The following is a 13,689-nucleotide window of genomic DNA, read 5'->3' as shown; positions in this document are numbered from 1 at the left end:
AAGAAAAATGTGCGAGGTCATCACTTTTCTTCAGATGCCGAAAGTAATCAATATTTTGATTCCACTTGAAAATTTGAGTGACTGGGTGTTTGCAACAAGTGGAGATCTGATTTCAAAAGTATACTTACGTTCAATAGGATTACTTTGAACACACCTAACATTTAGTAAGTTTAGCACAAAAAGTTTCCATATGTCTAAAAACTTTCTGAGTGACCCTCGTACAATTTCCGGAATATCTGAAATAGATGTATCCTGTAAGTTCTACAGACTGAACTGCAGACAGTTATTGTTACATTGAGGATATGGAGGTAGAAGTAGAATTTAATGTTAAAATAAATTTATGGAGTCAATAATGTGAGTGTTGAGTTTAGCTCCAGTTCACTTTCCTCTTAGTGCAGTGTCTGGAATCTGATGCTGTCACAGACTTGAACCCTAATCCGGAGTCATGTTCGCCTGAAGTGATCGAAAAAAGATTGGTGGTGAAGAAGCTCTAAATACTAAGAGGAAAGTTGTTAACTGGAGCTAAACTCTGCATGCACAATGAATCAACCTTCACACCACAGCTATGTTATGTGTAGTCAATAATATTTATGAAAATTTTAAGAGAAATTGTGTGATACAGTAAACTTACACTTGAGTAAAATTAAAATGTACAAAAATGGCTTCTAAATGTTTTCATTAATTGGTATATCTAATCAGTTTATTGTTTGTAGGTTATGTTTTGCTGCCAGCCGAGAAGGTCACTTAATGGGCATTTTGTCATTTGTCCATATCAGGCGGATGACTCCTGCTCCCGGACTCATATTCCATGTAAGTGTAACGAGGCAAAATACTTGTTTAGTCAGACACTTGTAGTCTTAACTTCTAAACAGAATAATACAGCATGCAGTAATAAATATATACTTAAAGTGACAACATGTTTTGTTTCAGTCAATAATAGCAATAGCCATGGTCCTGTCAGGGACAATAGACTCTCTGATAGACTTCTTCAGTTTTACAGCTTGGATCTTCTACGGAGGAGCAATGCTGGCTCTTATCGTCATGAGATTCACCAGGCCAAACTTTCCAAGGCCCTACAAGGTGAAAAAACATCTACTCAATAACTCCAAAACAGATAAATAGTGATAGTAACTGTATCCAACTCTCAAATGATTATGCATTCTGCTTGAAAAGAGAGATCTTTATAGAATAATAATAAAAGAGCAGATTCTTTTCTGATATGTATTAATACACTGAAAAGTTCAGCCAATATAAGAAGTGTGATACCCTTGGCCCAAAAATCTGATTCTATGGCTTTTATAATTGTTGAATGATTAAAAAACATGTGAAAAGTTTTAGAACGCAACCACGTGTCTGGTACTAATGGTGTTGTCATGCCCCAAACTAATATAATACTTGTGGTAAAACTATGGGGAAACGAAAAAACACAATATAAATTATTGTTTATAAATGCTAAATATAGTCATATTCTATAAATAAATTGATTTTATATAGAAAGTCCTATAACACTATTGTGGCTTCATCAGTACTGATAGTGCTAAAGCCAACTCCTTGCCAGTGTTCGGTGAGTTATATTTACTGTACTGTATTTTCGGGACAAACTCGGTAATCTGCCCAATATTGTGCAAAACATCTAAGGAACTAGAACAAATATGAGTCAGCTAATACTAAGGTCAGAAGCAATAAAAAAAGTACATTTTCAGAATTAATATATAGAAACCCACCAAAGTCAGTTTGGTATTCTTCGTAGTCTAAATTAACATGTATTATAGCACTGAGGTCAGTGGCGTAACTAGCACTTAAGCTTTGGGGAAGGGTAGTTGAATCTGATTGAGGAGCATACTACTCTAGGGGGAGGGGGGATGGAATAAATCCGAATAAGTCTAAATATAAATAGATTAAATATACCTAGTTCAAAGTAAAACATTTCACAATTTTAAACAAGTTGGATTACTTTTATACATATATTTTTAAAATTATTTAAGACTTTTGGGAGGGGGTTCTATTCCCCTCATCTGCCCTTTTATTATACCACTAGCATAAAGTCATGATGCCAATGTGGTATCACGGGAACTGTTAAAAGAGTCAGTAAGTACAAATATTTAAGTTAATGTAGGATCTAATCATGAGAACAACTTTACTGCTATTCATAAAATAACTACATCCTAATTTCAGGTGCCAATTATCATTCCTGTGTTGGTGCTGGTGATCTCTACATATCTGATTATAGCCCCTATAATAGACACTCCCCAAGTGGAGTACCTCTACGCTTGTCTCTTCATCGTTGCTGGACTTGTCTTCTATGTTCCCTTCGTACACTACCAGTACAACCCTTCTCTCATGGGTAAGTTTTGTTATTAACAAATTTTTATACATACTGATGATGGTAAGTCAATTTAACTATTTTATAAACGTAAATTGTATTAACTGTTGTATTGATTATAAACTATTCTGCTTTATCTTTATGTAGTGTAGAATATTTTATAAAATATGTACAGGTTTTACATATGTACGTAAAAATGTTAAAGTGTAGCTGTAGAAAGCAAGAATTTAACTTTTTTCAAGTGGACATAAGCTTAACTACTTTTGTTTATTTATGCTACAGTTTTTGAAATGTAATATTTATTTTGAAAATAAATAGATAAAGGTACTAAATAGTAAATGAAAATAGATAAAAAGCTTCACTAACTAATACTTTTAGAATTAGTTTGCTTTATAAAATGATAAATTTTTAGATAGTTTAAAAATGACTTTCAGTTTAAAATGGGCAGTTTAAAAATCAAATGTAAAGAATTATTATTTTAGCTGTACTTATATTAATATGAGGGTCACTCAGGAGTTAAGGTGACTTTATAAAATCTCTTTGATCTTTGATTTTAAATATTGTTTGAGCTTGTATATATATATACATATATTCCTTCTATAATGATTTTATTCCTTGTATAATGATCTATTGCGTGGTGTATTCAACACTTGAATTATGGCCAAATTCAAATGTTTAAGTAGATATTTGAATACACGGTACTAATGCTAAACATACCAATAGTGGTAATCAATGTCAAAGCATCCTGCACTGCTGTCTGGAGTCCATGTGATGCAAATCATATAAATCAGATTTAATTAACATATCAAATTAATAGTCACATATTAGTGTCTTTGTGATAGGTAAGGTACTGCAAGATCTTGAATAGTCTGATTAAGTTAAATTGTCAATAATTATATCAGGTATCAAATTGTGCTTTGTTTTTCGTCAAATTTTTAAGTTAAGTTATCGGGCAGTCTCCCAACAGTACTTGAAATTTACCAGTTTTGATTAAAATAGTGTACTTATATAAATGTTTTGTAAAAGACATTTTAATACAGAATCATAACTGCTTCAAAAATGTTTAAAAATAAAGTACATCACAAACCTTCAACTAACATCAATTTGGTTTACAAAGAGGACTCACATATCACATTAACATATTCACGGTGACTTCTTATTTCTGGACTTTTTATTTGTTGTTGAATTTTTCAGTAATAATTGCAAAAATCTGTAACAGTTTTTTTACCTTAAATGGCTAAGTATAACGAGAAATGTACCCCAAGTGGTACCCAAAATAAACGAGAAATGTACCCCAAGTGGTACCCAAAATATTAATTTACCTTAAAAATTAACCAATTGTGCACCCAGCAGAGTACACGATAGTCTAAGGTATTTATTCAAGCGTGGGATGACATTTAACAAACCACCAAGGCAGGCAAACAATAAAAACGCAATAATGAATTGTATAGCAATGTGTACCCCATCGGGCATATGACACGCTTGACGAAAGTCCAGTGTGTATCTGATTGGGTACATGACGGCAGTTGTGAAAGATCGCATGTACTCGATGGTGTACACAGTATGGTGAACGTGTTAAATTACATGTTGCGCTTAAATAGAATTTTGAAAAACAAATAATTTGTTATATTGGTTTGAACTGCACTCATGCTACTACTGACTGACATTTCCCAAATCAGAAGTGTAACAATCAATCTGAACTCAATAGGAGCATCCGCTTAAAACATAATGAAAAAGAACTGTTGTATGCACATCCAATTCTCGTGTGTACATTGATTAAGACAGAGGCTGATGAAGCTCCACTACAAAGTGAAACACCCAATAGCAGTTTCAAGGTTACAAACAACATTCATCTGTTGTGTGAGCATCTGCCAGTCAAAAATCAATCCCGCATTTATTTAAAAGACAACCAACCAACGTATGTGTGAGAAAGAAAAAATCTAGTTTGTAATTTCTCAAGGTCTTCACTCAGTACCTCTTTTGCTCTAGTTCCACCAACAATATGGTTGTGGTGTTCAGTTTGTTTTGAACTAGTTATTTTGATACATCAAGGAATGCCAATTTCCTGTTATCATGAATATATTGCATTGTATATTTTGTTTGGAATCTCAGTTACACACGCACTTTGTTGTATTTATGTGCATTTTAATTGTTAAATGAATTGTAAAAGAATTCAAAGTTAAATGAGCATTATTATTCTATTGCTCAAATTAGCTTGCAGTTCATAAAAAATAGCCCTCAGCAGTGTTTTGAAAGGTAATATTCAATGTTAAGTCACAATATATATTAAGACATTTGTTCCTAATAGATTTGATGGTTAAAATAGCAAAGTAAAGGATACAGTATTTATCTCAGTAACTTTAGACTGGCCCTCATATGACAGGTCTTGTACAAAGAACTCATAACGGTTCTTGTACTAAAGTACTTATAACTTTTCTAATATAAGTTATTATCCAATAGGCAGTCTCTTTTACAGTAAGAGAGACATCTACTCAATAATGATTCTTTTATTTAGTACATACATGATAATATATAAGATCATTTATCACTGTTAGGAATGTTGGTAGATTAGTACAAGAGTGTTAGTACATAGGCAATGACAGGGCATGTGTTGGCGAGATTATAATTTCAGAGTGGCCGAATGTTTTGCCTCCCACTGCCAGCTCCCCTGGGGCACGTGGCAGCTCATCGTTGCGGTAAGTAAGACAGGGCTTTCATCTATCACCACATATTTTCATTTTAATTTGCTCTATTTTATTTTTCTTATTATTACATGTAAATTTTCATAAAATTTGTAGATTTTTATTTTTATTTGAAACTGACAAAGTGTTCAACTACAAAACTGGCCGGGGCAACGTTGAGTCGCAGGAGAATGCAGCTTTACTTGTGTCTGTCTTCTACGTGAACGTCAAATCAACACCAACTTACAAGTTTTATAATGGAAAATATGACTGACCTTATTTTCCTACTATTCCCAAGCTAGTTGTTTTTTATAACTTTTTTTATTGGAATTACTTTACTACTGGATTACAAAAAGGACAATCCTAGTTTATTGTTTTCATGAAACAGCTGGGTATTAAATAAAAATAAAAAATATATTTACATTTAGAATGAACTAAAATGAAAAAATGAAATTAAAGAGAGTAAATTTAATCTGAAATAGCTTTAACTACAAGTACAATGGTTTATCAATGCATTAGGTGAATAATTCATCCATATATTTATATATCACATACAGAGTATTTTTTTGAAAAATGTTAGCATTTGAAAATCAGAGGCTGGCATTTCACAATAGACTGAACATTTTCAGGGATTTGGAAAAATACGTAATTCTTTCAGTCACTTTGTAGAATTGCTAATCAAATAGTTAAAATGCCTAGCTAAAAAATGTATTTCACAGCAAAGAAAGAGGATTTAATAGCTAATTTACAAAATGATTATAATCATCTTATAACAATTTGACATTTTGTAATAATTTTAATGCTTAATTATTTCTGCTTTGTGTTTTAGACAAAAGAACATTGTATTGCAAATAATAAAATAACAAGAAAAGATGTTTAGCACCTCATTACTGCCACTATAAAAATGTCAATATTTTCATCTAGAATTTATTATGAGACTAAAAGTGGTAATAAAAATGGTATGGGTAATTTTCATAAGTTCATCATTGATATTCTGGATGCATGAATATAGGGAATTTAAAGTACTTTGTTTTGCTATTTATAGCTACATCTTCAATGTATATTTAAATCAATAGAGTCTGTCAAATAATAACTGCCACTTTTATGGTTAAAACAAATCATGAATCCAATTTTTTTAGTTGTAAGAAACATGCTAATGATAAAGGGTAGGTAATTTAAAAATGCTCACCTTATGTAATAATGTAATGTTACTTACGTTATGTTTGGATAAATGGGTCAAACTAGGTTTTTTTTGTTCTCTTATAACAAGAAGCTTATAAATTGCACTTAGTCCTATAAGGACCTTAGCGCTGCTTCCGGAGTGACAGAATATTCAGGATGGGTAAGGTTAGGAGGTAGGGGCCGCCTCCTATTGAGATCCATGAGGAAGAATTAGGGGACTATCAAAGTCATGTCCCCCTGGAAAAAGGGGAGGCCAGCTCTGAACCAGCCTCTCCAGTTAAAGCAGATAGGGGGGTGTCACACCCTTGTTTAGGCTACCAAGAACCTCTGATACTTAAGGAATGAACCTTACCAGCTCCAACAGCCATCTCCCGCAGTAGACTAGACCTATCATATTACCCTTGCACCCCAGAATCTCAAAATTTGCGGTTAGTGATGTGTTGCTTCAGGACATCTATAAGGTTGCCCAGATTTAAGTGACATATCAGTTTTTTCTGTGCCTAGTGGTAGGTTCAACTGGAAGGTATAAACCAGTTAGAAGTGATCCCTGCTGGGTTGTTAAACTAGGTTAAATTAGGTAAGAATAGTTAAAGTAAGATTGGCTATGGTCAAGCCTGATTAAACAAATACCTGAATGTGCAGCTGTTATAAATGCCTGTTTTCATCTAAATTTAGAATAATTCTACAAAGTAATGAAATGAGTTGGACATTTTCCAAAATTCCAGACAATGCAAAGGAATATTTTAAAATAGCAGTTGAGGTTAAAAAAGGCAAAAAATACTGGGTTCTAAATAAAGGAATAAATTCCTCGATTGCTTGTTATATACTATAGTATGAGGTCTTATCATTGCAAGCCCACCTGAGTATTATCACAGGAAACTAATCCTCTATACTCACTTTATACTACTATATATCTCAGGCCTATCATCATTAATGATGTAATCGGGGATTAAAATAATTAACTTCTATCTCTCTTAATGTTCAGAGATTGTTTTTGTTTATGTAGTTATGGGGTCCAGTACGGATTAAATCATCTTTCATTGACCTATTACTATGCTACAACGAATGTTTTGGTTTGCAGTACTGGAAATAGTGATACTGCAAACATTCTGTAATGAGACAGTCTCTCAGTAATACTTTGAGTACATAGTTGTACTTTCATCTGCCAAATAGTAGCACTAAACTCTTGCCAATCTTATACATCGTATATTTAACGTTCCTTGCTGGTATAATAGTGTAAATATTACTTTCTCTTTTATTGCAGCTACCTGATGTTTAATGTTTTGACAATAATGAGTTAGAAACTAACAACTATGGTCCGTGTAGTGTAAATGGCATGTTTCCATAGCAATCAAAGCTAATCATTCATGTTTATCTAGATCATTGTAATTAATAGAAATAATACTGTTTGTAAAATAAAAGTTGAGGTGAAATACGGTTCTTAAATATTTTGCATACATAGTATATTATAGTAGTTTTGTATGTATGTTTATATATACATTTGTATTTAATGGCTTACAAATTTTTGTGTCTAAAATGTTAAAACTCTAAAGTGTTGGTGAAGTTTCATAACTACAGGGTCTGTTCAATAAGTTTGGGGACTCGTCCCAAAAATCCACATTTATTGCAGGTATCATTATAATTACTTAATAATCATCATAATACATTCCTCCTGCATCGATACACTTAGTTTGGAGCATCTGCCACTTGTCAAAAGCCCGCTGGAAGTCAGTTTCCAAAATACTGTTGAGACCCTTGCAATTGTTTGTAAAACCAGCCAAACTAACCAAATAGTAGGAATTCCTGGGTGTTAAAACGCAATTAAAAATTAGCATGTGAATATGCTAATTGTGAATGGGATAATTTAACTATTAAATCTTAAATTAGTGTATAAAATGATTGACGAAATTGCAATACATAATTTAAAGGTAACTCTAGGTTTAAATGTTGGCAAATTTAATATCACCTTTATAGTGAAATAAAAACCCCAGATTTATCTGTAATAAAATCTTTTCACTACTACAAAACTGAGTCGTATATTATTGTTGAATAAAAACCTATGTGTAGTTCCTTTGTCAGTTATTTAAGTTAATTTTAACATTTCCAAAGCTTTCTTTAATTTTATGTTCCAGGTGTCACTGTCATTGGCAAACTAGTCCAACAGTTACAATATATTCTAGCATATGATAAACGTTATAGGTAGATCTCTTGCAAGTTGGTGCAACAGTGTTGACAAAATAGCTAGCTACCTGAATCAGTTTAAAGTACTTTGAATGGAGTTATTTAATTTATCTCATTTTAGTTTCTATTGCTACATAAAAAGTTGAATAAAATTAGCTGTCATGGATTGGAAACAATTCCAATTGTTTTCTATGACTATTACTCTTATAAACAGACTAGTGGCATTTTCCAAGGATTTTCTTGGTAAATACTAATTTTTGCTGTAGCTGTTTAACAGCTTAATATACTATAAAATTAATAAGCATCAAGTAAAAGTATCATGGTATTCTTTATTTATTTCTAATATAACGAGACTTTCTTTATCAATTTAAACAATCTTCTATAAAAACAATCCTCGCATATTCTCCCACCTTTGGCATTAAACAGATTGTGTCTAAAGGCCGATGAAAAATTTTTATTTTGAAGTGACATAAAGATCTAAACAAAAACATTAAAATTCGAGGCAAGCTTCATTTGTAGATTTAAAGTTGAACAATAAGAATGTTGTTCACAATCACGGATGACAAATAGTCCTAAAATGTAAATTTCAAAATATATTGTTGATTAAAGAAGTAAAAACTTAATGATTCAATTAATTTACACTTAAATACAACTTGCGGTGACAGCGTATGGAACATTTTGCTTAAAGGTAAGTTTTACATTTATGGAAAACCACAAAGTCACTGGTTTCATGTATATCCCATTTCAATACATATATTCCAGAATTAATAATTGTGACAACAATATGTTTTGGTCTCTTCAGTATCACATCTGGTAGTATCAAATGTAAAAATGACTACTTTTTACAGGAGATTTTTAGGACACGGCTTTGGCACTCTAAGAGTTATATCATGCATTTATATTGCATTGTACTGGTTATATAAATGAAATGATTCTTACTTACTTGGGCACATAGAAGTAAAGAGTCCTCTCTATCAACCTCAAAATAGAAACAAAGCAGTTCCTAGATTAGAGTCCTCTCTATCAATTTCAAAATATAAACAAAGCAATCCTGGATTAAAGTCATGTCTACCTACTTAAAAATATAAACAAAGCAATTGTTAGATTAAAGAAGTCCTCTCTATCAACCTCAAAATAGAAACAAAGCAATTCCTGAATTAGAGTCCTCTCTATCAATTTCAAAAAAGAAAAAAAAGCAATTCCTAGATTAAGAAGTCCTCTCTATCAATTTCAAAATAGAAACAGAGCAATCCCTGGATTAAAGTCCTGTCTTACCAAACTTTACAATAGAAACAAAGCAATCCCTGGATTAAATTCATGTCTACCAACTTCAAAATGAAAACAAAGCAATCCCTGGATTAAAGTCATGTCTACCAACTTCAAAATGAAAACAAAGTAATCCCTGGATTAAAATCATGTCTACCAACTTGAACATAGAAACACTGCAGTCCCAGGAAAGTCCTGCCTACCAACTTCAAAATAGAAACAAAGCAATTCCTGGATTAAGAAGTCCTCTCTATCAATCTCAAAATGGAAGCAAAGCCTTTCTTATAAACATAAATATAACAATAATGTATTGTTCAACACTACAAATCACAAAATAATCACGTTCTTTAGTAGTAATCTGTAACAATGGTTACAGAAGAGTTTGTAGGAAACATATATAATCCTTTCATAATCATGACCGGTTATAGAAAATTATAAAATTGATAACAAAAGAGGGAGGAGGACTAATTTGGCTTTCTCACCCATTATGAACTGCAGTGCAGAAGCAAAGAGAATGGGTACGGGAGGTTAAGTTAAGAACAATACTGAACATTACTGTTAATTCTATATTACTTTTTATATGTAATTGCACGTTATTGTTAAAAGTTGGATTCTAGGGGAAAATATACTTAACACATATCAATTATCATCACTTCTGTAATTTAGAGTACAAATTAAACAAAACAAATTTGTTGTTGTTTTTTATACTAATTTTATCTAATTTTGTCATTTTTATGTTTAAAATAAATTAAAATTAGACTACTGTAATTTTTTTCATACCTTATTTTCATACTGTAGAGGTGTAAAATTATTGTTTATACTGTAATGTAAATTATTATTATTAACAGCTTGATTTTTGTTTTTTTAAGAGTATGTTTAGTTAATAAAAATAACTTTTAATTATAAGATTTTATAACCAGATTCTGTTGTTTATGATTTCAGACAGTTTCACCGTTTTCTGTCAGATGCTCCTAGAAGTGGCCCCAACCCAGACTGTGGTCTACGATTAGGACAAATTATGTTTAACCACTCAATGTCTAAACTTATTACTTTATTAGTTTAAAACATAGGAATAGAAAGGATGGTTCAGTACGGTTTATTCACAGACATGGATAAATAATTGTAAATTGGAATAAAAATTATTCAAAAATGTTTTATGCATTTAAACCAATAAGTTTGATATTTATATTTTGTATAAAATAAAGAGTTTCTAATGATTAACTATCAAACTGCCTGCTCAATTTTTAGAAAAATGAAATAAAGTTAACAGAACCTCGTATTGTTGCAGTATTTAAATTATTTATTTTTATAATACGAGATTAGTTTTGATAATAAATACAACTTTACCATAAACTAAATCAAACTCAATTACACCTCATGCAAAATTTGAAACAAACTACATATATACTAACTTTTAAAAATTTAACACTATTTTATTGTTAGTACAAACTGACTACATGCTACAGGTACATACTGTGATAACAAGAATGATTACAATTTTGAAAACTTAGGCACAAAAAGACCAGAACTTTAACTATGAATGCAAAATGACCAGTATATATCTAATGTGATAAAAATAGTTCTCTACGTTCAATTTGTGTGATTATAACGGAATAATAACACAGGGTTATTTTGGCTGGATACACGAAACTGTTAAATAAAGAATTTTTCTCTTTCTGGAGTATAAATTACAAACACAACACATTTTTGCGATCTTACAACATTCCTCGTCTCAGTGAAATAAACATTAGAGTTGACTGTTCTCTTGAAAAAATTGTAAAAGCTACCAAGTACAAAACAAACATTATATATTTCTTACTATTTATACTGAATCTGAAAAAACTTTCTATACAAAATAATGTAATATTATAAAAATGGCATGGTGAAAATGACCAATTACAAAAATCTACGAATCTATTAACTTTACCAAATTATAGGCTGAAACTCTTACTAATGTCAAGCCCTTTTATATGAAAATATTGTGGGTTCATATTGAATATGTTGTAGCTTTTTATTTAGAATCTTACTAATAATTTCACGCAGAGAAGTAAAAAATAGTGTTGCACAATAAAATCTAATTTGGATTTTGTTTGTTTCATCAATGAAAAATATACTATATGCCTGACAGTGCTTTTCAGCTTAGAAGTGCCTTTATAATTAATTATTCATAAACTAAATTAATGAAATACATTGATCAGGATTTGTTTATTCACCATTGAGAAAAAACCCAAATTAAAATTTTTGTTGTACGGACAAGACGGAAAAATTACCATAATAAAATTACATCCATTTTACATTCAAAATAAATAAAGCTCAAAGAGAACATCACTTCAGAAGGAGAAATAAGGAAGTTGTTAACTTTACACTGTGATGAACAATATCCATCTTAAGCAATGCATAGAATATATATACTCTTAGTTAGTCTAATTGTTGCTTTGTGTCTGTCTCTATGTACTGAATTTTTCTGTAATTTTAAGTCAATTTCTTTTGGACTAAACAATATTATTTTTAAGTTCCTTATGAAAGTTTAGATAAAGTGAGTAGATTTTATAATGATATTTTTTATAATTAGTTACTATGATGAGAACCGTTGTTACCAAAATTTAATTATGGTTTGCTGTAGATAAACTGTTACAGCACTAATGACAATGCACTTTCTAGTGTATAAGTTGTTTGATAGAATTATAATTTTGTTACAGAAAATGTTATATTATTTCTACTAAATGATTTTGTTATTACATTGGTGCAGTTATTTCAACTTACCCTTTGTTCTCTGTTGAGTTGAATGTAAAGCTTTTCTAAGATCAATAAAAGTTAGTGATATGAATTTGTTATCATACATGGAGTGATTTATTTGTTTGATTTATTCTTCGTTGACAGAAAATAAAGTGTTAGGTAAATGTTTCTTCAATGAGAGACAAAATGGCTTTAATCCTTAGCGAGCCAAAGGCATGAACATACATAACATAGTTTTAAAAGCCAAAAACATGTATAGACAAAATTACATAATATATATTTAAAGATACCTTGTCTTCAGTGTTTACTGAATCATAAATTACAATGTAATCAACAGTTGGGTGTGAAAAAGGTGGCTGGCTACTAGTTTGTCTGCTACAGAAGCAGTGACACTTGTTCACACAGTCTGTCTCTAGTCCAATAACTTATGTCTGCATTCTCACTCTGAACTTACATTTGCATTCTCTTTGGTTAGAACAGTCCTTTTTCATTTATAATATTGAATTTCATTGAGTCAGCTATCTCTATTTTGGCCCCTATACCAACAATGTTGAACTTGATATTCACGATCTTATTTTTAGTAGTAGAATAATGAAAGTGTAATCCATGAAGGTGTCTTATTGAAAGTTACGATTAATACACATCAAAACACTTTTTAGTTTCTTTAAATATTTTTGTCAGTTATTCAGGAAAAATATTAAATTTGTTAGAGTTCATCTTTAAATATTAAAAAATAACACACTTTACTATAAAAAAAAACACGGATGTATATTAATTACAACTTGTGACCAAAAATAAGGGTGAAAAAGTGTTCAAGAGTTTAACATTGTTCTTATGAAGTAAATCTCATCTTTTAGGAACGATATAGGATGTATCCCATGCTTGGTGTACACAGTTTAAACAAAAAGTGATGTCATGTTCATTAATTAATTCCATTTTATTTGCTCTCAAATTGAGCTGCAGCCGTTTCAGGTTTAGAGCCGAGGTGCAGCTCAATACTAAACTACTATGGTATCATTATAAATTAGATTTACATTAGAGGTATTCCATGACATTTATTTTAAGATTTAATGGTTTTTTTACAATTCTTAATACTATTTTACCTATTGTATTGGGAAGTCAAGTAGATAAAAGAATAGTATAGATTTACCACTTTTATTAAAAATGCAGTGTACACGTTTTAGCACTTGAAATCACAGGTCATACGCGAAGACTAAAGGGTTGAGGTTGCTTGTTAAGGGTTAATCAAAGTAGGTATTTTTTGTTTAGAATTAGAAATTTTCTTTCAACACTACTCTTATTAGACAATAAAAAATCTTC

The 13,689-nt window shown here is 30.9% G+C and overlaps 1 protein-coding gene across 2 annotated transcripts in view; it reads left to right on the top strand.

Annotated features, from left to right (window-relative positions):
* The window catches only part of LOC124360285 (b(0,+)-type amino acid transporter 1-like), a 38,180-nt gene extending 25,809 nt beyond the window's left edge, over nucleotides 1-12,371 (top strand). The window contains exons 8-12 of one of the 2 annotated variants that reach the window (XM_046813787.1): nucleotides 714-810; nucleotides 931-1,080; nucleotides 2,176-2,344; nucleotides 4,956-5,019; nucleotides 10,576-12,371. In XM_046813787.1, the coding sequence (XP_046669743.1) occupies nucleotides 714-810; nucleotides 931-1,080; nucleotides 2,176-2,344; nucleotides 4,956-5,019; nucleotides 10,576-10,696 (601 nt within the window). In that variant the 3' untranslated portion in view covers nucleotides 10,697-12,371. The remainder of the gene's footprint in view (nucleotides 1-713; nucleotides 811-930; nucleotides 1,081-2,175; nucleotides 2,345-4,955; nucleotides 5,020-10,575) is intronic. The other variant, XM_046813788.1, reaches the window with a different exon arrangement.
* Nucleotides 12,372-13,689: the final 1,318 nt, after the last annotated feature.

Source organism: Homalodisca vitripennis, chromosome 4 (assembly GCF_021130785.1).
Source record: "Homalodisca vitripennis isolate AUS2020 chromosome 4, UT_GWSS_2.1, whole genome shotgun sequence".
In the NCBI taxonomy this organism is placed as follows: Eukaryota; Metazoa; Arthropoda; class Insecta; order Hemiptera; family Cicadellidae; genus Homalodisca; species Homalodisca vitripennis.
This window is presented reverse-complemented; position numbering and strand designations above follow the sequence as displayed.